General features: G+C 43.7%; 1 protein-coding gene across 3 annotated transcripts in view; it reads right to left on the reverse strand.

The window, feature by feature from the left end:
* The window catches only part of KITLG (KIT ligand), a 160,637-nt gene that overhangs the window by 13,355 nt on the left and 122,313 nt on the right, over positions 1–24,969 (reverse strand). For all 3 annotated transcript variants that reach the window (XM_086918007.1, XM_086918006.1, XM_086918008.1), the window contains one exon: positions 14,426–14,541. In XM_086918007.1, coding sequence (XP_086774133.1) covers positions 14,426–14,541 — 116 coding nt within the window. The remainder of the gene's footprint in view (positions 1–14,425; positions 14,542–24,969) is intronic.

Consider the following 24,969-nt stretch of genomic DNA (forward strand, 5'->3'; position numbering starts at 1 on the left):
TGTGAGTGGCTGTATGATCAGATGTGTGAGTGACTATTGGTGGGCGAGTGGGTGCATTAGTAGCTGTATGAGCGAGTTAGTGGGTGTATGAATGGCAGTATGAGTGCGTGGTTGTAAGCCCTTATGAGGCCTCAAATCGCTTTTTCAGTGAGTAGCACGATACTCTGGAACCTAAAAATGATTAGTGGTGAATTAGTACAGGGAAATATGAAACTAATTTGAGCAATGGACGTTAGTCTGTTATTTGGATTGAAAAAAGATAGTGGAATGATCGAAGAGTAGAGGGCTTGCACATATATAGCACTTGCTACCCCTGTTGGTGTTGAAACGCTTTTTGGCTGGTACCACACTACTCGGGAACCCCCTCCCTGGGCTGATTTCGGCCTCGGGAACCACCCTGGGGCCTGGCCTCTTGATTGTTGGTGCCCTGGAGCCCACCCAGGGCACTCAGTCACCACCATTGGGTAACACAGGTGGTCCCTGCGAGCTCTAAGCCACCTCGTGATCCGGCAGTGCTCTCAGATGGGGAGTTGCTAAACATGAGTTGCTAAACATGCTGTTAAGCGGGCAGGGAAGCAGATGAAAACTAACCCTCAGCAATGGGAGTGGTGTCAAGGCTCTTGCTTGCTGAGAGCAGTTTTCCCTGTTTGCTCTGACTTGGCATGAGCCATCAAATCTCCTGCCAAGTCAGAGTAAACAACTATGTACTGGGAGAGGGCACCCTAAGACATAGCAGGAGCTGGTCCTAGGGGTAGCAGTCCCCAGAGCCATCCATTTATGAGCTTTAAGAGGGGGGCCCCATGTGCCCCCATACTTTTTTTTTTTTAAATGCCACCGGGACCTGGCCCACCCAGGAGCTCCTGGGAGCACAAGCTTGGTTTGTTTTTAATTTTTGCCACAGATTCACAGCTGTGTCGTGTTTCTGTGGCTAAAATAAAATATAGAATGCTTTTTTGCCCTGGCCTCTGGGACCCTATGACCACAGCTAAAGGTTAACTGTACTTCTACCCAGCCCCCGTTTCTTTTTTCTTAAATGTTTTTTGTGGAACTCAGTTGAAACAGAGTCCCAGGAGGGCTGCCATGGTTGAAGTGTTGGCAGCCAATTACATTTTGGCTTAGTAACTGTCGGATTCTTGGAGGATTTGCGTCCCTATATATACAAATTTGATTTATTTTAACAAGTTAAAAACTACTGAAAGGATTTACACCAAATAACAAAAAGGGTTCTTTCTGGACCAAGAGCTACCTTTCTGCCAAATATGGGTTAATTCCATCCAGCGGTTTGGACTGTAGTTGCCTCTAAAACCTCTTTGAAAGTTAACATGGGAAAACACTTTTTTTGACCCACTCTTCTTAGTCCCTGCATGAGGAATCGTCCCGAAACTTTCTATGCGCAATAAGAATCACCGGCACACTTTTTGGGGTAAATTTCATTAAGATTCATCAAACAGAGTCAAAGATATAGTCAAATCAAAAAAATGCATTTCCTATGGAAATATGGTCCTAACTAGAACTACCCACTGGTGCACGCGAGCAGGTTATACACACACACACACACCAGGTTATATACAGACACACACAACACACACACACACATTTGCATTTCACAGTGATGTCCACCACTCAATAGATATGATTCAGAACAAATGTCTGGCATTTTTTGATTTGCCTAGACCTCTCGTCCCGATGGATAGAACGGCCCAAAATTCATCTCTTGCTTATTGTATGCAGATAATTTCTGGCACGCCAATTTTCAGGAGGCTCTATGCAAGGGGGAAAAAGATAAAGTGGGGAGGTTCCAGAGAGGCGTTTTCCAGTTTAGCTACCATGAGGAAATAATTGTCCTCACTGCTACAGCAAAAATAAGGAAAAAAACACTACTAGATTTGTGCCAAATTTGACAAGACTGTAGACCTTCACTCAAAAGGCATGAATTTCATGGCTGGTAATTTAGAGATATGAGTGGTCCTATGAGTACTTGAAGGGTTACCATTTTTGTACAGAATATAGATTCAAATTGTATATTCAACAAGTTACATATTTGGTTGATCACATTTGGATTTTTCAAGACATGCGACAGCCTGATGATTGGTTGTGAGGGTGGGATAAAAAGAAATTTCCTTATATTTTTAAAATGGTGAATTTACCAGATATTGCACACAAAGCATGCCATAGCGCATGCCTCGTTCATGTTTGTTTTTGTTGACAGCAGCTTTTTTCTTGAACACTTGCCTTCAGCAAAATGGTAAGTTGGGCAGGGGATGTGGGGTGTAATGTAATGTAAACAGGTATTTATACCGCGCAACTATCACTCCAAGGAGCATCTTGGCGCCTATACTGACCAGGAAGATCTAAACACTGGTCAGGCTGCTTTCCGTAGTCAAACCAGGATGTTGATACTAGTGCTCTGGCGCAAGGGTCAGGGAGCTTAAAGATCCAGGTTTTCAGTGCCTTTCGGAACTCAGATTCTCATTCCATGGCGCGGAGATGTGGGGGAAGTTTATTCCATGCCTTGGACCCTAGGACTGGCAAGGATTTGCCACCCCTCGAGCTGAGTCTGAAAGTCGGGACAGTCGGCAGGTTGACATTGGAGGACCTCAGAGTGCGCGAAGGATGGTATTGGGAGAACCTCCTATGTATATACTTTGGTCCCTGAGAGTTAAAGGCCCTAAAGGTAATTAACAGGACCTTAAAGAGGACCCGTTTGACCACTGGTAGCCAGTGCAAAGTGTTTAATGCGGCAGACGCAGGGTGTGATGTGTACTGTGCTTTGAACATCATAAGTGTAAAATATCGTTCGTTTTTAGGCTTTGCTAAATCCTAACTAACTTAAAGAGTTTTTTTAGTAAATATATTAGGAATATGCTGTGTATATATACACAGGTGGCTCGCGAATTTTAATAGGATTAAGTCTGATAGTGGCCAGTTACAATAACCATGGCCCACGTTTAAAGCCATTTCTATGGGTTACTGTCAAAGCAGTCCTTTTGAAACAGACGTTAGAGACGTTCCGAAAATCTTACATTCCAACCATTCTTGTGAACATGACCCACAATTAAATGACTTTTGACTTCAAGGCGAGAGCTTTATTTTGCCTCGTGTGCACGGTGCAATTAGAGAGCAGATATCACCTACTTTGCACTTGTTACAGTTACCCAAAGGGCCTGGAGCCTTGGTTTCCATCGATAATCATTATTGGAATTTGCCTAAAAAGGCAATCAAATTTGCTTTACGTCTAATTCACCCTCGTGTGTGACAGAGTGGGAGGCCCAGGATGCAGCTGTGTAACAAACCACTAGCTTTCTCAACCATTCAGCATAGCAGAAAAGGAGCTTGCAACAAGGAATACCTTTGGTACAAATTATTACAATAACGTATCTTTATTTTGCATTTGGCAAAGGATTTTAACCTTCCCAATTTTTAATTCTTGGGAAAAAAAATATCAAACCATGAGAACATTGTTAAAGTCAGTTTTGACATCCCAGTACTTTTAAGTTCTTCCACTGAAAGCAGTAGGAACTTTTGTAGTGGACAGCAAATACTTGTAGGTCTAGCACCACTCTGGCCAAGGGAAAACACGGAATTGAAGCTTTCAGCTAGCCTCCCATCATGTTAGTTAATTTCAGTCAGTCTGGTTTTCCAGCCCATAGACCTCAGCATTCTGGGACTCGTAGTCTCACTGTTCCAGATCAACGTAGGCTTACAAGATCCAAAAGACATACTCCAAGAAAAGTAGTGGCTAAACAACAAGCATCTGCAGTGCAAATAGTCTTGCATTTGCAAGAGTTTATTACGCTATTAGCATTGTAAATGACAATGCCTTTTCTCTAGGTCTTGTTTTTTAAAACAAATAAAAGGCATTGCCATTTACAACGCCAATAGCTTAAACGCTCGTAAATGCAAGATCTATTGCATTTCAAATGCTTGAAGGCATCGCTGAGTAGCCCCCTTCTGTCTCCCATGGCCACTGAAGAGCTCCCAGTTTACTACGAGTTAAACAAACAAGCCGGTGGTCGCAACTGTGCATGAGAGACCCTCCTGCAGTAAGAGAAATTCATTAAAGAAATGGTTACAGACTAAAGAAGACAAACTGTGTAACAACCGAAGTAAAAGGGCCAGTCCTCATGGGAGGTTACAAATTAAGACAAGGTGGTACTAAGGAAGGACTAACAAGCCTAATAACGAATCAGAAGCCAGCATTTACAAAGGACAATGACACAAGCCAATGACAAATGTGGGCGGAGAGTGGGTGGGTCTTCACACACATACTCCAATACCGCATGGCTTGCAGAGCAGCACATGCACTGCCCAGGCTCGATCTAAAAAAAGCATACTGGCTGAAAGTCATACTCGTGAAATGTGGCTGACAGCGAAGTTGAATTCACATTGGAACGGTAAACAGTACCGTGCTACTGCAGGCCTACAAACTGCTGAGACATTAGAGAACATGGAGAAGCAGTACGAAAAATGAAACTTTATTCATAGCTTGAACTATTTTGGGTTAGACATTTTCCAAAAGCTGATACAGTCCAAACAGAACCGTGGGAAATAACCAGCCACTACATTCGGACATCTGTTACGAATAACATGCGCCAGAGTGCATATCAAGTGTCCGAGAAGGGCGTCGAGCGAGGTTTGATGACAGGTTTTAACACAGGCTGCATGCATTTTATGCCATACAGCTTCGTGATGTACAAGGCGCCTTCCACACAAAAAAGTAGGGTTGAGGGTCCAACTGTAGGGAAAAACAACAAACAGATCCTGGCTCATCTGTTTCAGTCCCACCATCACTGCTGTTTGGGTCTCTACCAATTACTGAGTAAAATAGATACAGAGGGAAGGTGTGGCCATTTTTAGGATTAAGCTTGAACCTAAAACCAATCTGCATTGCCTCACTTGCATTCTCCTCCACCCACCCCTCTAAGCCATTGTGAATGCAGCCGCCCTGCTTTACTTCAGACCAGCATCTGAGAGGCATTTTCTGCTAACTGTTACGTTTAGTATCTGCAGATTAATAGAAGTCAAGGGTCAAACGCACAGTGGATTTTGCAAAGTGTTGAAAAGGTTCTTATCTCACTCTTACATTGTGTTCATTACACCGATATGTAAAGGAAATCTTACAGAACTTAAAGGTAGGGAGATTAAGACGTTAGATCCCCATTGTGCCCCACAGCTATATTTTGAAGATCAAGTTCTATGGAGTCGCTTTTTAACAGAAGGGTCGAATTTCATACATTTACACTTCTGACATTGGAGCAAATGTTCCTATTCTGCTTGTGCCACAGCTAAAGCAGTAAAAAAAATTGTTCCTCAACTATGCATATATATTTGGGGAAAATCGAATCACTAAATAGCATAAACATATATATTGTGTAAGTGGAATACGGATTAACAAAAGTCATCGTAACAGATTTCACGCTATTTATGATGCACTCCCAACAAGAAATTATGCAGTTTCCACCACAATAAATTGTTTAGTCTGCATTTGTTCCATTCCTGCTAATGTGCACACATAAAAGTAGAGAACGTTTCCGTAATACCATAAATAAATAAATGTAAAAAAATCTTTATGCAAATCAGGCTGAAGTAAATCGGAATAGCTTTGCATCCCATTCCATAAAGATTATTAGTTTTCATTTTTGCACGTCTTCTGAGCTTTTAAAATCTGGCCAGACATGCTAGTTTTGGAAAATGGACTTCGTCTCGCAGAGGTATGTATTTGAAAACATCATCCCTGTGATCCTTTTTAAACATATAGACACACACTCAACCCACCCACCCCACCACTCCCAGCTATTGAGCAACCAATTCACTAAGCTCTGCAAGTCAGGTGTTAACAAATAAACTAAGTGTAGGAAGGTAGGTTCTGACTGCATAGTTAACTACAGTTTTTTTCTGGTATTTTGCTGGTTTTTGACTATTCTGATTCGGATCCTGCTAATCAGGACCCCAGTCTATCTACTTTCGCCCTTAAATTGACATATATGTACTTTGGTACACTCCAGATTGGATACTAGGGTACCCTTGTCAGTCCCTAGTATATGGTACCCATGTACCCAGGGCCTAGGTACCCCAGAGGCCTCCCATTGGCTGAAGCAGGTATTAGGCTACCCATGAAAGGCCATGCAAAATGGAACTCTTCTTTAGATATAGGTTCACTATATCTAATGGTCACTACATTTAAAACTTATAAGTCACCCCTATAGCATGCTTTAACAATCCTGAAGGCAGGGTGCTGGGTTTGATGTGAGAGGGTACCCCTGCATGAGCAGAGCCCCTCTGCTTACTTCGGAGACATTCTCCCAGGTTGTCTGTGACTCAACCAGACACATAGGTAGAGGTGCATTATATCCTCGCTGTAAATGCCATCTCAAAAACGGCTGCATAGAAACATATTGTGTTTGGTATCCAACTCCTTGGAATCATACCTCCACGCCAGTAACTGGTGTGTCTAGTACGATTCCACCCTTGTGAAGCGAGCTTCGTGGGGTCACTGGTCTAACCGGTGCCAGCCTTCTTGACCCAGACAGCACAAAATGGATGCTGCCGGCCAAGGACACATTTCTGCCCTCCTGCTGTTGAGCCAAGCTCGAGCAAATTAAGGCAGCACAATGGGCATCCTGTCACAGGGAGGTGCGACTACCTCCCAGACAGGCTTTAGTGTATTGGGGATGGTTGGGTGCACTCTGAGTGCCTGAAAGTCTGCACTGGAGGCACATTTGGTGTCCCTGTGCATAGTCCAGCTCAAACAAGTTCTGGGAGGCATGGGTGTAGCCACCCAGCTATCATGCCCCTCCGCTAGGAGGGTCCCCTGAATCTGTCCAACCCTCTCCCGTGGGTACAAAAGGGCTTACCTGGCTGTAAGACTTTAGATTTATGTGGACAAAATTCTACAAGAGGATACCACTGACCATCGGGCAGTCTGGACACGGTGGACTTCGCTGGACCACTACTGGGCTCGACTTCGTACCCCTTCCATCCGAAGCTTAGTTTGTGCCTTTCCACCACAAGGCTCCGTGCAAGACCTGTGGTGCACTTAAGACAACAGAAGATTCTCCCTTTGAGTGAAGGAATCGCTCCCCTGCTTTGCAGGCACCTTAACAGCAACTGATCGGTCTGCTGCTCCTGAGCTCTTGTGGACTCCAAAGATTTCATTAACACAGGAGGTGGGTTAATGTGGGTCCCTGAGGCTGATCTACCCTCTCACTGAGTTTGAGGCCAGTACCCCTCGTGGGGGTTGCATAACCCGAAACCCCTGTGCACTGTGTTCATTTGCAAGTGCATATGCTTGTTGGAGATTCCCAGGCTTGTCCATTGGAATCTGTGTATTCCTGACCCTGAGCATTATTTGCACCAAAGAACTCAGGCCTCCTCAGATCAAGTGCTCCGTGGGCTGGTGCTTTGCAATCTTGCTCAAGGTCCCCTCGCAATTCCTGGTATTCGGCCTGTGGGTCCTCCGGGGGGTCATCTTGATTGTTCTAGAGCTTTCCTGGTTGCTCCAGATGTGCGCTCACTCACCATTGCTTGGTGAGTCCCCTGGACCTTGCTGGTCCACACCGTAACCTGTTTGACCTTCCTGCGTGGGTTGCTTTTGCCAAGGCTTGTTGGTGCTCCAGCCAGACATAGACCCCTCAGCACTCGACATCCTTTGTGGGAAAGCTCACCTCCGGCTCCTGGTCATCCTTGATGTCTCCTGGTCCTCATGGCTGCAAAGTCAAGCGTCCCTTCTTCACACCTGAAGCACCAGACATCTGTGGGTATTCGTGTACTGAGCCCCTGGTCACTTTGAAGTGACCCAGACTCTGTCCCCTCTGCTTTCAGGTTCCTTCCATCCAGAATCCAGGATTGAATTCCACGAGGCCAGTTTCACCTTCACAACAGCAATACTTCTTCACTCCCTAGCATAGAGAACGGAGGCTTCCGACACCATTTCAACCTATGCACCTGGCTACCCTGGGATAGGTAACTCGGGTACTATGATATCCGCGGGTGGGGTGGCTCTCTAAGCTCTTAAGTTCCAAAGGGTTTGCTCGTAGTCCTCCTAGCAGAGTCCTTAAACTTTAACTTTGCAACCGCGACTTTCCCATAGAGGTGTACGGAGCACGCGGTCGTGTTTCCTCACTGCACCCATCCTCTGTGGGCTCTGTGTGTCATCACCTTGGGTGGTTCCCTGGGGTCCCAGTGATTCTACATGCACTATGCACAGCCTCTAGTCCAGTCGTGATTGTTATACCACTATTTTAGTTTATGGTTTGGTCTCCCCTGGAGCCCACTGTGTATTGTGCTACTTACAACTGTTCTATTGATCTTGTCTTGTAGGCTTTGTGTTCTATCCTCGTGTAGAGGATAGTAGAGAGTTTTATATTAATAAACACATTTTTATAGAACTACTGTGTGGTTCTCCTTCATTTAGTCATTCAGGAGGTGATATTCTGGTAAAACAAGCTGCTTTACATTCCTTCAAGATTAAGCCTGTTGTCTGCACTTCACAGCTACCACTAGGATAGCTTTCTAAAGGTTATCTGACCTCATACATCATAAGGGTTGTGTGGACTGGTACAGGGTGCCCACTTTAATTAGTGGACAGCATATACCAAGCCACCTTCTCACACTAAGTACACAAGGCTAATTGAATTTGTGAGTGCATTTTGCATAATAGTTTTAATTTCAAATCCAAACAATGAAATCCGTATGAAGGATAACACTTTCCACTTCTAGACCTTGTTAAAATGTATTTACCAATTGCAATTATGCCCTAATCCTCCTCAACTTTGCCAGCTATTAGCCATAATAAAATCCTACATGTTTAATGAATGCGAGCTGATCAAAATCAACTGATCCCAGAGTCAAATATTTAGGGGCAAATAATGTGTGCTTTTGTTTGTGTAAAAAGTGCACACCACGGACATACACCATTTTCTTCATTAAAGGGATGAAAAACGTAAGGTTGAAAGGATAACACAAAACCCTATGTTTCAAAGATTCTGAAACACTACAGCTAGGATGTTGGTGATATAAATGACGCGTGACAGGTCATGAAAGGCGCAGGAACAGAATGAGCTCAAAGATTCATGCAATTCGTTGTAGTCCTTCAAAAGAGTGCCCCAAGGTAAAATATGTGGCAATCAGCTCCAGAATGAAATAAGGGCCACATTGCAATACCAAGTGTTCAGAATGCCAGCCACTATTGCAGCAGTGAGGAGGCCGCCAACAAGCATTAGTGGTCAAACCGGCATATTTCGATTTGACTGCTGGGCTGGCGGTCAGAAGTCGGAAGTACCATGGCGGGGGCATGCTGCAGCCATAGAAATATCCTGCAGCAGATGCCTCAGCCGTGCAGCGCCTTCAGCACATCAGTGCATCGTGTGCAATGCACCAATTTGCGGAAAGGCACACAGTACAGTGCTGAGGTGGGGGGCATTACATGTACCCCCAGACACATGTTGCTAAGGGCTCAGATGCCTGGGGGCCCTGTTGGGGGGGCCCCCTCGTTGCCTTTGACACATTTTTTTATGGCTGAGTCCCCGCCATGAAAAGGTTGTCGGAAAGAGCAATTGGAAACCAGACGGCAGTGCCTGCCTCAGCACTGCTGTCATTCTGGGACGCTTTTCCAATCGCCGCACTATCGGGCTCTATGATCTTGGCGATGGTGGCGGTGTTGCGTCCGACTGCTGTGGGTAGGACTGCCAGTATTCTAATGCGTCGGTCAGGCCGTTGGGCTGTCCAACCGATGACATCGTAATCACCCATAATATTTTAGCTTTAAAGCAATACAGTGTATTCTCAAAACAGATACTTGCAGAAAATGGATACCAGAGGTGGGGGGGGGGGGGGGGGTCGTGGTTTAATGCCCTTAATAAGGGGGGCCATTCCACCCATCTTTTATGCATAATAAAATAAAATAATCTTGGAGACCTTCTGCCTCCAAATTCCATGAACTAACAGTTTTTTCAAGGATTTGAAAGAATCTTAAGAATCCACAAGGGCACAGAAAACGCAGATGAAGCAGGGGAGATCAGGACCCCCCCCCCCTTTTACCCTGCCTCTTCTTGCTCTCTGGATATTCCCACATCAGGAGCATGCTGGGTTTCTCCTTCTGCAGGACCAGGCTCAACCCTTTCCTCTAAGTAGGCAGGCTTCTAAGCACACCTCCGATGTAGTAGCAGAAAGTGCAGACTTCGGGTGATGCCCCCTCACCTCTGGTAGAATGGCTGTTAGTAAGACACCAGCCTTGATCACACAATAGTCCACAGAGTACTCTGTGGAGCACGTCCATTCCTTGGCCATGAAAAACATGAAATTGGAACAGCGTTGGGTTTCTGCATTCCACTTTAATACACATATTTTAAAGAGGGTATGTGGATCCACAATTTGAGCTTTCAGAACAGTTAGGGTGGGTTTCTTTCAAATGTAATTTCTGGACTGCTCTCCATACGCCTTTATAAAAAGTGATGGGGCTGGCTCCAAGCAAGGGTACAAGTCATGGGCAAAATGAAGTGTGAGTTTTCTACACTTTGCTGTCATCAGCCTTCGTGAAGTGGCCATCCGAGATGGACAGAAAAAGCAGGCCCTGCCTAGAAGCTTCCTCATTTTGAAAAAAAAGTCTGATCCCTCATCCCGAACATCTAACAAATGTATGTGCTCAGAAAGAACTAATCAGAAGTTGTTTGCCAAAAAAAAGACTTCATAGAATTTATAAAAGGGAGCATTAACTCCGTTCTCTTCATTTCGGTATCTGGTCTCTCCCCTCTAAGCACAGAAAATCAGACAATGCAATTCCACTCTCAGGAAACAGTCCTCATCCTACATCTGGTGCCATGCTAAACCAGGAGTATCGCAAATGAATCCAACAGGCCCCTAACACTAAAAACACACAGTCCTACTACCATATATGCGCCATACATGACCTGCGCACATTCAACATGCACACATCAGTACCAGCTTTGAGGCTTTACATCATAGCAGAATTTTACACTAGTGGGGTTGGAGGCCTTAGTCACACTTACACAGGTCTGGTCATACTACAAATCTGAAAATGTGGTACGATGCCACCATCACTTAATGTGATGCACTCAGGGCAGGGACAATAGTACAGTCTTACTAAGAGAACACCGGTTTGCCTCTCCAGGTCACACGACAGGCTGTGGACCTCGCATTGTTAATGAAAGACCTAGGTATCTGTGTAAATGCTAGATGAACATAATACCAGGGACAAAATATATTTCAGAATACCAGTTTCACTTGCAGTCAGGCACCCAGGACAGGGGTACATGCCAACGTACCATGCATATGACATTTCCAGGGAACATCGCATGCGACGCATGCCTTTACATCGCAAGTTTTACAACGCATGTCATTACAACGCATTGCGCTGGGGGGCGCTCTATGATAGGGAATAGATTTAATTTACTATCCAACACCTTCCCTACTATCCACGGGGACTGGAGTTGGAATAGTAAATTAAACTATTCACTATCCAGCACACCTCAACACTATGCTTTGTAACAGCATGCGTTGTAAAGCTTGCGATGTAAAGGCATGCGTAGTAAAAGCATGCGCTGTAATGTCATACAACCGACATTTCCATCCCAACTCCGTGCATCTCAACTTTATTTGTGTAGTGTATGCTACTGGTCATATTCATAAGATTGTGAATACAATAAATATACATTTTCTAATGTAATGTCTCACCATTAGTGATCTTGGAAGGAAAAGCAAATTGGTCCAGCCAGGATTTCAACTTCACTTCAAATGGCCATGCAGAGTTCTAAGCAGCAAATGCTTAAATCACTGAGCGATCTATAGTCTTCTTTCTCAATTATCAGCATCTCAACTGCTAGTTGGGACGATCGCTGTGAAAGTGGGGGGAGTCCCAGTGGGAAGGGGACAGAAGAGTTGGGTAGATTCGCTTACATGGCCAGCCCAGATTAATAATGAGAGCAGGGGCTGGTTTAATTTTATTTTCAGAGTTGGTATCTATCAATAACTTGTACATGTCCTGAGATCTACTTGTCTCAAAATTACTACTCCGCTTCCCTGACAAAATGATTGTGTCGGTCTCCAGAGACATGTCTTCAAGTCAAATTTACAAAGTCTGTATTAATGTAGCACTGTCTGTTCTACACACCACTCAAGTCTTAAGGTTCTCCAGTTAGAGCGCTTGGATGAAAGTAAGTTAATGAAACGAAAAAAAATGGCTCTCAGCCGTGCTACATAGGCCAAAAGATCTTGCTGGCTCGCAGTCCTATACAGATTTCTCTCCCAGTGTTGTTTACTACCCCAGTGTCAGTGACAACGGTAGTGTCCAATGTCAGAACTTTCCTGACCTCACATTGATGTCCTCCTCTCAGAGAGAGCATCTTAGCCAATGGCTCACTGCCCATACACTTCCATTTTCCAGTCCCCACCCTCTATGTGACAGCCTTTACGCCCCCAGTTTTTAATCGGACTGGAGGGCAATTTGGCAACAGTGGAACACATCTTATTTTACTGTCCTGCCCTGTGACACAGAAAAATATACATGTAATTTCAACAGAGAGTGCAAGATAATTGTAATGTCAAACATTTAAATTAATATTTGGCATAGCATATTTAAAAACTAGAGCCCAGGGCAGCATTGAGTGAAATAATTTGAGACATTTGTTATTTTTTTCCCTAATAAAAGCTTCAAAAGAAATCTTGATCAAGCTGGAAGGGATAATTTTGTAGTAAGAGATGTCAAACTTAAGTGCTCAAAGTTTTGGACTCATAAATTACCAGTCACCAACCTGTCTCCAATTCATTTTGAAATTGCCACTAAAAGTTATCACAGAACTGGTTACCACTTGCACTTCGCCTTTAGAGAAAAGATTCTCACAAGTAGATTAAGCTACACCATGAGATACTTCGAGAAATGCACGTTTAGGGGAAACTGAAAAGCAAAAAGCTAAATAAATGGAAGGAAAGAGAAAACGGAGGCTGAAGACATGAATATCTTGCAGCAGGAGGGAGCCATGAGAAACATTCCTACATAAGGCTCAGAGTGCATCCATTGGAATATTTTGAGGTATCCTCTAAAAAGAGAGGGAAGGCATCAGCTACCACAAGGCTGTTGGGGTCCTCAGTGGCAATTAAGACCTAAGAGGATCTCCAGATTGAGATTGCGCCAGATGGTTTTTGCACTCCTGTCCCAGGTTTGAACCCCACCAGGCTGAAGTATCCACACTGACAGCGCCAGACTCCCTCGAGGTGTCTGCATGTTCTGAGCCCCACTAGTACCAAAGCTTCACCAGTGCCTTAGACCTAGACTAGAGTAAGGTCCCTATCAGGTTCTGAAAATGCAATCAGTACAATGTGGCTGTTGTTCTAGGTATGCCTGCCTGTCTGGATTTATGTTGGTGCTCGGGTAAACCCAAGTGCTAGATCGTCCTACTGTCCCTTTTATGTACCTTTATCTTTGTTGCTTTGGACTAGGGGTGAGCGGGAAATCCGTTACGCTCGCGGATTTTTGGGAAATCCGCAATCCGCGAATTTTGCGGATTTCCCGCAAAATCCGCAAAAAAAAAATCCGAGAACGTAACGGGTTCAAAAGTTGAACCCCCACTCATGCAACTATTTTACAATGGCGCCAGTAAGCTGCCAGCGCCGTTGTAAAATAGTTACAAAGTTAGCTTGCACAGGAACCACTAGATAAAACGAAGTGCTTCCTGTGCAAGCTAACTTTGTAACTATTTTACAACGGCGCTGGCAGCTTGCTGGCGCCATTGTAAAATAGTTGCATGAGTAGGCTCACTCAAGGGACCCCTGCGCCCTTCGGGGCGATTGCATAGTAATAACACACACATGGTCTCTCGAACTAGTTGATGCTCAAATTCAGTGACTCATTCATTAGCCCAAAAACAATCGTGAGCGTCGTCGAGGCTGGACAGGTGTGCCTTCTTCCCAAATCTACCGTGGAAAATCAGCTGTGATGCTGGATAGGCTTTGCATCCTTGACTTTCACGAGCGCAATACCCGAACTTCTTTCTCTTCATCTGCTGAACTGATCTTTCTCTGACCTTTTATTCACACAAGAGGCACATACCCTACTGGACACATTGTGTTTGTACGGGTTCCTGCAAGTTCGCACGCGTTTTGTACAATTTCGCAATTTGCGAAATTGTACAAAACCCTCGCGAACTTGCAGAAACCCGCGCGAACATAAAAAAAAAAAAATCGCGAGGATTCGCGGATTTTCGCAATTCGTGGATTGCCAATCCGCACATGCCTACTTTGGACCTGAAATACAGACAGGCTCAGGTAGCAGAACATACCTGGTGGGATTTTAAAGCCTACTGCCACCATTGCCGTTATTCACACTAGACCAACTAGAAGGTCTGGCCTACTCCAAGCCCCCTGCTTTTCAGCTTGTTCATACCAATTATAAAGGACATGGGTCAGGTCTTACCTTCCAGCACACAACTCCAATGATGAATCCCACAACAAGACAGGACATTGCTATCAGTGCCACATAGGTTGTTTCCAGCACAGGGCTACTGGAAGGCTCATACCTCTGTTCTCTGGCTGGAAAAAAAAACACAGAAGAGCAGATTTCAAAACTGTTTTTGCACTTTGTGCATTTACGCATTACATTTTTATCAATCCTTGCTGTACAATGGACATACATTTTCCCTTTAAATTATGTTAAACGCACCTACTAGTGAGTAGTAAAGGACTAGCGACCCATTTACACCTTGTGTTCAGTAAAACCATTAGGACTGTGCCTGCAAACCAGTGCAGATAAGCAGAAGCGCTGCCAGACTTTTTATGCATGGCAATAGTTTTCAGTAATAAGTGAAAGGAATCATAATTTAGTAGAGGACAAACTCAATTTCAATCATCATTTTTCCTGTTAGACTGCATTTGGTCTTCCTGCATCTTTAAGATCCAGATACCATGGTAATGCATCCTTTATATTTGCATGAAAGCTCAAGAATGTTAGGAGCTGCCCCAAAAAATGGAGACAGACTGTAAACAGGTCCTGCTTTCCAGTTGTAGCATGGGGCTATAATGTAGAGGGTCAGGTAAACTAAATGGACTCAAACACTCGCTTCTCAAATGATAATCACGGAAATCTCGTCAAAAGTTATTAAGGTTCACACACAAAAAAAAGCAACCAGGAAGCCATATAACACTCCCTCATCTGTACATCCATTTCAAAGTCACTATTTAGAAATATGGAGCAGAAGCAGGGATCTAGGTCATGTTGCAAAAGGAGCTACACTCTACCTGCCATTGATATTCCATTACCGCTCCCCATGCACCTGGCTGCCTGACAATCCCCACAGGAAGCAACAGATGTGCGCGGCTTAGGAGCATCATTTGACAATGTGGGGCAGGAGTAACTTGGTTACAAATTCTTGTTCCACCTCCATTGCATTGTACGGCTGACAAGCAGAAACAAAGAACCAAAGCGGTCAGTTCTCATAAGGGCATCGCTCTGACTAAGCAGTTGCTAGCAGATATAGGCCCTAATTACTAGTCTGGCAGTCCGAGTACCGCCAGACTCATGGGGATGTGTCGGTCCAGCTACCCCCCCAACAGGCAGTCGGACCACCCGATTACGAAATGGGTGGTCAGACTGCCTCAGGACTGTGACCGCCGCAAGAGAACAGCAGTTTTCTGGTGGTGGTACAGCGGTTTTGAGGCCACAATATGCTTGGCGGGATCGCTCCGGGCCCACCTAGCATATTACGAGTTTCCTCTCCACTAGGGTTTCCATGGCGGTTCCACCACCATGAAAACCGTGGAGGAGAGGAAACAAAGGGGGCCCTACAGGGTCCTCTGGTGCCCGATGCCATGTGGATGCGTGCAGGGGGGCACATGTGCTTCCCTGCGTGTATGCACCCCAGTTCCTGCATGGCATGGACTTTACAGTTCCTGCATGCCGTAACTGTTTTTGGCATTCCCATTTTTTAAGGTATAATTTTGGGAACACCAAAAAATATCCGGCCAGACGGAAGGAAACTCCTAATCTGGCAAACGGCCCGAACACAGGTTTGGTGGTGCAGGGGCGGTCTAAAGGTCTGCTCTTGTACTGCCAAACTCAGAATCAGGCCCATAGTGTTCAGTGGACATATATCTCAGCTGAGAAAGCTTTGTGCCTGTACCACTGAAAATGAAGAGGTTAAGCTTTGCATAAGTCAAGTATAAGGATTAGTTAGTATTGCCTTCAACACTGAAAAATGCTGCCTTGAGGGTGTTTAAGAGCAGATTACTAAACAAAAAAAGTACACACTAAAAGTATATTCCTGAGGGCTTGTCATATGGTATTGAAGGTGGTCTATTTCAGTTGCGTACAAGCTTAAATGCAGTGATTATCTCATAGACCAAATGTATCACATAGAACTGGGGTGGGAGTAGCTAGAGCTTTGAAGGAGGATTCTTCTGCTCTATATCCTAACAGTATTTTGGTGACTGCAAGTAGAAGGAGTTAATATCAATGCCTCAATTTTCAGTTGAAATCTTGTTTGGAAAGGTCAGTTTTCTGATGGATTCAAGATGTTGTAGCACTTTTCTGGAAAATTGGAAACCATTCTGTTATATCTGATGGGTTTAAATTCAAATGTGTTAATATGGGGAGAGCTGGCTCATGGTACTAGCTTGTGACACCTGTGCGTTGCATCGCTCACCTCGACAGTTATATTCAAAAGTTGAGGGAGCGCTGCTGCAGTTGGAGGTGGCAGGGAGCAGGTGTCGGCGATTCTGCCAAAGGGATTGATCTGTATCCAGGTTGCTTTAAAGCCGCTGGAGAAGTACCAACTCCTTGGTCAAAAAACTAAAAGGGTTTCTGGGAATGTTCGACTATTACGCAAAAGTTGTGAGTAACTTTTCCACCACTTCTGAACTGCTTGCATTGTTAAAACAGAACGGCAGATGCGTCTGGGCTGAATGTTAGATGTGTGTGGGCTGAGTTGCAAATGTGATAGTTCAAGGAGGCCAAAAAGGGTTTGGCCAATACACTTTTACAGTGTAATTTCACTCCTGATAAAAATACTTGCAGTGACTGTGAATGCGAGCATAGTTGAACTTGGAGCAGTGCTGTCCTAGGGCACAGGGGATGATGAGTGCACTGTTGCTTTTGTCAAGCGCGAGCTTAGTGAAGCGCGCACTTAGGACCTGGCCCCCCCGGCCCCCGCTCCCTACCTCAGCTAGTCTTTGGTGACCGGTCAGCCCCAAAGGGCGACTGGCCGCGTAGCACTTCCGGGGCATGGTGACACATTTCCGGTGTCGCAGAGGGCGGAGACTGGGGACCTATTTTGGTTCCCGGGACAGGGACCCGGGTCTCTTCTTCCTCAGCAGCTCCAGACCCGTTGGTGCCCAGAAGCGTAGCCCTCTGTTCTTCCTGGATTCCTTTTAACTCCCACCCACCCGTCCCTTTAGCTCAGTAGGTTGGAGGGGCGTGTTATGGTAGAAAGACCTTGGAACAGTAAAATTGACCAACGGAATGGACGGGAGTCTGCCTTGCGTACTCCCTAGGCTAGCACTGTGGGGGGAGACGGTAAGCTCTCTGCTGGAAAATATGACCCCGGCTGGGGAGGCTAGGGCGACAGGTTATGAGCCTCCTGGGTCCCTGGTCAGCCTGGTGGTCGGAGGGTGGCCCCCTGGAGAAGGCGGACAAGGAACAGAGGGGCGGACAAGGATCAGAGGTTTGGGGCTCACTACTCATGTGCGCAGGTGGGTTGCACCTTGCCTTGCGTGGATGCTCCGCATGGAAGATGCGAGCTGGAAGGCCCCTTAGTGCTGGAGGATTAGAATCTTGTGAAGAAGATCTTGTAAGCCAATAATAATTAAGTTGTGTTGATAACTGTAAATAATGAATTTGAAATGCCTTGTCAGGTTTATGAAATGTCAAATATTAAACATGGCCGTTTTTACACCCACGAGAATCTCTGTCGATGATTTGATTGTGGATGGACAAGTTATCAGGAGGGAGCGGGGAGCATGCTGGGGGATCCGGGGTCCTATGCATCTCATACACTCAGACCACTTGAATGACAGTACTCAGTCATTGAGCACAAGATGCTTGCGGTCGTCTGGGCGGTTGATCCATTTAGCGCTTATGTGTGGGGTACTAGATTTAGTCTCAGATCATAAGCCACTGACACCTACTAAAAGAAATGATACAAATGTACATTCTACTAAAGCCACTGCTATATCCGGGAGTATACATTTTCTGGAGTATGATTTTTTTTGTTGAATTCAAACAGGATGAAAAAAAATAGGAAAACAGACAGTCTTCCCAGATGACCTATTACCGGAGGAAATGGAGTGGATGATCAGCAGGATGGTGGCCAGTGTATGTTGGTAAAATACTAAATGTGTCAGCCAAACAGTGTGGAAATCTGCTTTTGACCAGGATCTTGTGTTAAACGAAGGAGTGGAATATACAGGAAAGGGTTGCCAAAGGGAAGGTAGTCTTTCTGTTGAACTCCAGACTTTTATCAAGGTGCAGACAGAACTTTCGGTGGAAGATGGGTTACTATTTAGAACTGACAATTTAATTCCTCCAAAAGAAGTCAAGGCGAGGCTATTGAGCAAGTCATGAGTCATTTAGGCATGACAATGACTTAAAAGAGACTGACCGACATTTTCTAGTGGCCGATGGACAGGGGAGTGGAGGAATGGATGGACAAAGGTTTGTAATGTGTGACTCCATCAATGGTTGTCCCTGAGAATCCTCAGAAAGTTTGTGAGAGGGTAAGTATAGATTTTAATGGGACCTTTCCAGATGTTGCCTCTAGCTCAGCGATCCACCATTGTTCTGATTGACCACTTATCAAAGTGGATTGAAGTTAGATTCATTCAGGAACATACCACTAGAAGTGTAATAACGTTTCTCACTGATGTCTTTGCTAGAGAAGTTGTTCCTTCAGACGTTTTATCAGACAACTGTGTGCAGTTAGTTTCAGTTGAGATGGGGATGTTTTGGAAGGGAACAGGGATTAAACACAAGAGGTGCAGCCTTTGTCATCCTCATGGGAATGGTCAGACTGAGAAGGTCAACAGGATGATCTTCGACTGCAAGGAGAACTATAATAAAATGCGTTGATGTGGTGAATGTGGTGCATGCTATTCTTTGGTGGTATCGCAATACCCCTCAATGTGACCAGGGTTATGCCATTCACAGAGCTGAGGTGCAGGGGCAGGGGCAGGGGCACTCCTGGTTTCTTGAGGCCTGCCTAGATGAACAATCTATCAAAAGATAAATCTTGTAATATATATGCAAAGGATTTTGAAATTACTAGTAATATAATCTGGGAAAGTCAGATGAAAAGAGGTAGAGACTAAAACTGTATTGATTGAAAAAGGTGATTGTGAACAAGTGAAATTGACATATTCAAAATGTGTTAAGGGAAGTTGAGATTTGGTTCTGATTGGTGTGTGGAAGAAATGAGGAAAAATTGAAGTGCATTGAGAATCCAAAATGGGCAGTGGTGGATTTGTGCCAGATTAGTCATGGTGAGGGGCCCTGTGAAGACTCGCAATAAGTCTGTTGGGAGAAAAGTGATTAACCATTTAACTACTCCAATGCAGAAGAGGGTTTGTACACTGTAGCTTTGTTATGTGAATGTAGTATGTTTAGGACTTTTGTAAATTAGCTGGATTTCTGTATAGTGTGGCTTTTCTTATTCACCTTGTCTTTTTGGGTTGTTTTTCTGTCCTATGAATATTGATGTAGTCTATACATTATTATTTGAAATGTGTGTCCATAAAAAAAGTCCTACATTTTATACTCTATTTAAAAAAAAGTAATGATGATAGATAAATAAATAAATCTATATGATGTGAACTGTTCTGTGGGCAATTAGTTTTTATCTTTGGAGCTACTGCCCATTTCTTGCTATTTAGTGGGGGTATCCGCACATGTCCTCTGTTTGAGGGTTTGTAAACTTCCTGGAAGATTCAAAGATTTTGCCAACATTTTAAATGTTAGGGTGTTTTCTGTGATCTTTTCGGTTGTGTTTTTTTCAAAACTTTTTTTGTATAAGGTTGCTTAAGTCTCTTTGAACATTCAAAGATTTTCTCACGATTTAAAAACATTAAAGGTGCCATTTGTAACCTTTTATGGCGTTATATTTTTTTATGCATAGCTCTATAGTTGCGCTATCGCAATCTCGAAATGTCAATTGGTTTACATTATACTTGGTCTTTGATGTAATTTTAACTATTGCAGTAATCATTATTGCAACAAGAAAAGGCGGAGTTGTGTTTTATCTAATGGGTTTAAATTCGGATGCATTAATATGGGGCGAGCCGACTCGTGTCACCACCAGCTCATGAAACCTCCGCAACGCATGCTCACCTTGCCAGTTATATTTGTACATTGAGGGAGTGGTTAGGCACTAGGAGGTGGCAGCGACTGCCTGCCTGTAATATGTGTTATTTCAATCTCCAAATTAATTTCTTCAAATCCATGCTGAAGTCTGCCTATTACTCTTTGAAACACATCCTTTAGTCTGGAACCCTGAAGTCCTAGTGCTTTAATAAGCATCTTCATTTGCATTCATACTTGCAGATGGTATGCTTATTAGCGATTAGATTTGTTAGTAGTTGGCGCCAACTACTGCTGTTTACTAGAGGAACAACTCAGAACAGCTTGAGCATACAACTTTAGATTTAATTATGGCTACTGCTAAGAGCTTGCTATGAGCTTTAAGGGTGGGATTAATGCAATCACATTCTGTCTTGTTGAGGACCAAGCTTGCTGCACCATTCTGCAAGCACTGGAGAGTGCCTACACCAGGTCTTCTGCGTGACAGGAAGTAACCTCTGCACTTCTTCCTTCATCTATTCAAATAGTACGAAGATGGTTCAGAGTCCCTGCCCTTCATCTGACCTTCCAATCTGGCCCCCCTCTCACCTCATGCCAGCAGATTGAAAGCAACTTCACTCCTCAAACCAACACAACAATCAAAGGAATAACTTTCTGACCCTTCCCCCTCTTTAAAATCCTTAAGCTCTCTAAACGGACCACCATGGATGTAGTATACACTGGCCTCCATAAACGTCTTGCCAGACTTTAAAGAGTACAAAAATCAGGTAGCTGGAACGTGACTGCACATTCAGAGAAATGGGCCAACTCGTGTAGCTATCCACTGGATCCTCTTGGAATCGAGAAGTTCACAGCATTATTTATTATGAAGAAGGCATTTTTAGACAAAGGTCCTAGCTACCTTCAAAAACTGGCAGTCTGCTACACTTCAAGTCATAAACCTGCCCTCTTCCTTTTCTCATTTGAGCCAACAATGTGCCTCCAAGCGACATGAGATTATTCAATTTTTGGCTATTCCCAGCACCAGAATCTACAAGTATATTCCATTCCTTGCCAAAGCAATAAATAGGGGTTGCACAATTTGTGATGTTGGTTTGACCCTTTTCTTCAAGAAAAAAAAAAGCAGTAGTTTCTTGAATTAAGGAATGTTGGACTCCAACCTTTACAATAACAGAGCATTAAAAAGTGTGAATGAGGTATGGTTGCAGATCAAAAACAATCTTATACTTGTTGAGTTAGCTGTATTGCTCCCAGTCCAAATTAGAAGATTTTGCATTGGTTTCCAGATTCAATTTTATCATCATTCACATTTAGTGAGCATGGGTTAGAGACCGACAGTAGCTGACGTTTGGCTATAAAATGGGACATCTGTCCGGGTGTGAATATCGAGTTAAAGGCAAGTGGCTTTAAACTTGCTTCCCTAAAAAGCAAAACTTATTAAAATCATGCTTCTTAAAGTAATATTGTATAAAGTACCTGTTAAGTCTCAATCATGTGACTGGGTAAGGAATAGGAACATCCCATCATACCACACTTGAAAGAAAACTCCCTGGCCTCGATTTAATTTCTGGATAACCTATAACACGTTAACAAAATAAAATCCTAATGCTTCTTGACACCGTAGCTTTTGGGGAGGGGAGACAGATCTGCGCACACACAGAGAAATACCGTCTAGGACCGGCAGCTAAATTAACCTCACCTCTAGCAGATTTTAAACCAAAAAAAAATTTGGTAGAAATCTATTAGATTAGAGCAGAGCCTAACTGAATGCAATGAGAAGTGACATAACCCAGTAATGTGTAAGCTGCAAACACAAACTTATTTACCTAACTACTATTTAGAATAACCCACTCAATTTTTGCAGCCAAGGTACACAATATTTTTATGTTTTAAGATCTACAAACAATTTGGCTGAGAAGTACCTTAGCAGGATATAGAAAATACACAAGAGCTCAAAATTTTCGCCAGGATCTCAACCATGGCATTTTTCCCCAACAGAAGGCAAACAAGAGTAGTAATGCTTATATTAGCTATAGAAACATCCCTCCATACTTGCTAAAGGTCAAGATAATCTAGTCCACTAACTCCAAAAATTGTCGAGGTCTACTCATGGAGCATCTCATTAATCTTGTAACACAAGAACCAAAACCCCATCTCAATCATGTAACATAGAACCTAGAGGCGATTAACACGTTTGATCCAAATAACTGGTCCAGCAAAAAACTGTTTTAATCTGTGACCAAGAGCCAGAGCCTTTCACGTGGTGGTAGGACTGTTTGTCCCATGTACCCTGTGCTGGGTTAAATGCATTTTCAAAATTGCCAGTGAGTCCATAATGCTGCATCTTCAGGACATCTCCTTGTGATAGCACCAATTAAGTACAAAATGACGAAATAATGGCATGTTTTAGTGTGAGGAGAGAGCTCAAGCAGGAAAAATACTGCATTCAACATCTGTGCACAATAAGTTCGGAAACCATCAATTCTAATAAAGGGATCAAAGTTGAATCGGTTTGCTATCTTTGAAAACACTTTTTTGGGCGAGAGTGGGCACGGGCTTGAAGGGGCAGAGTCTGGATGGGATTTCCTAACACCATTTTGCCAACCATAGACAGATTGGGGCATATGGATTGACACTTCCACAGCTAACCCTATTCAACAAACAAATAAAGGCTTATGAAGCTGCCACTGACTCCCGGATGGGGTTGTAAATCCTCCGATGATGCCGGCAGCCCATAGCCACCAACCACGTGCTGGACGCCCAGTCTTTCAGGGGGGTGTAAGCCCACTTCATGTACACAGTGTGATTTGGGACCTTTCCTAGAAGACTAAGTCAAGACCGACAATAATGGCACTGTGCAGCTTGGAACATCTGAAAGAATGTGCTGGATAATGAATGATTTGTAAAAGCACCAGTTAAAACCTACTGCTGAGACCATACAAATGTGAAGAACTCGTCATTGGTAGCCTAAACAAGTATCATCCACTTATGGGCTGTACTGTACTTAATGCTGCAACACACCAGAAAAAATAACTGCAATCGCATTTTAGGCCTTCCAAGAAAGAAGCCTGTGCCTCTTGCTATAGAATAGATAAGCAGAGCTAGCAATTGCATCTTTCCCCGAGAGGGCCATAAAACCACATATGCAAACTGCAGCTGAGCCCATGACAGACAACAAAGGCCTTCAAACAGCCGTGCAGAACCATGAGAAACTGATATGACAGCACAAATGTTAAAGTGCCAGCATTCACGCTGGTCCAGGGAGATGGGGAGGGGTAGGGGTTTACTGGAAATGGGCACTTGCCAAGTTAAGCGATCTGAGTCTACTATGTGACAAGGAAAATCAAGCAGCAAGAGCTAAATACATGGGTATTAACTGAATGACAAGGAAACCACACTAAACGAGAAAAGGAGAGCCAAATGATTAACATAAGACAAGTCTGCTTTTAAGAATATCCAACATTATTAACCTTGGACATTTCAAACAGTTTTAGTAATTGAAACAGTTTCATGGCTGTAATGTAAGCATGACTCAAACCTACTACCCTGAGGAAAATCATCTTGGATTAATTTCTGAACATGGTCCAAAAGCACAAACAACACAGATGTCTCTGAGTCTTGCTGCCATGTGCAAAGAACAGACAGACTCGAAAGACCATCTGCCCTTATCAGAGGACATCAATATAACAGCCTTCATTGGTCTTGATTTTTGACGAACTGACCAATTAAAATGTAAATATTTCTAGATTGGTTAAGCACAAACGGGTCATCCAAACAAAAAAACAGTGTCGGATAAAAGTCACTAACAAAACAGCACAGAAAAAACAGCCTGGAGATTTAGCATTTCAGGAGCCATATTATGCTACGTATCCTGGCGTGTAACAGCTGATTGCGCCTGCTTTTTTGCACTCTCCGGACACTTTGGTATTACAGAAGAGGCGGCAGATGCCTGTATGACCCCATGTATAATGTCGATCGGGCTGGAACAGATGTTACACGTGTGCAATAAGAAAGGGGCATTCCCTTATTTACATGAGGGTGTGCCCCAGGCAAGACCCTCAGTCTTTGCACATGTCCCACATTACAGACACGTATTGAAAAACAAGGGGCCCCAATATTTGAACCTGGGGTAGTCAATGGTATTATAATTAAACAATAGTTCATGCAAGGCCAAGCAAGTCCTAGAGTACCAAGAGCTGTTGAGTTAAAGAAGCGTTAATCACAATGGCTATAGAATAGAGCATATAAAGTCAATTAATGCAATGGGGAGCAACAATAGAGCATTTTCTAAATATAAGTAGGGACACAGTTGGGCTTTTGCATAGATCTTTTATTTATAAACAATATTTCAAAGCCATTTTTTTGGGAGAGATATAATTCAAGTGCTCACAAGAAGCTGAAAACAAGCGTGATGTGGCGAGTGAAGGTAACATTTAAAATATATACTTATTTATTTTGAAAGTTTTATATAGCGCGAACAAGATCTTTGCAGATATCAGAGCGCTTTACAAGGACAAGGGGGTAATAGAATAATTGTAGGTAATAGTTGAGGTAGTTAGGTACAAGGTGCATAGTTACACAGGTAGGTCAAAATACAAGAGGTAGGTCATAGTTGAGGTAGTGTAGGTACAAGGTGCATAGTCAAACAGGTGCGCCAATAATATAAAGTACAAAAA

Source organism: Lissotriton vulgaris, chromosome 1_1 (assembly GCF_964263255.1).
Source record: "Lissotriton vulgaris chromosome 1_1, aLisVul1.2, whole genome shotgun sequence".
Lineage (NCBI taxonomy): Eukaryota > Metazoa > Chordata > Amphibia > Caudata > Salamandridae > Lissotriton > Lissotriton vulgaris.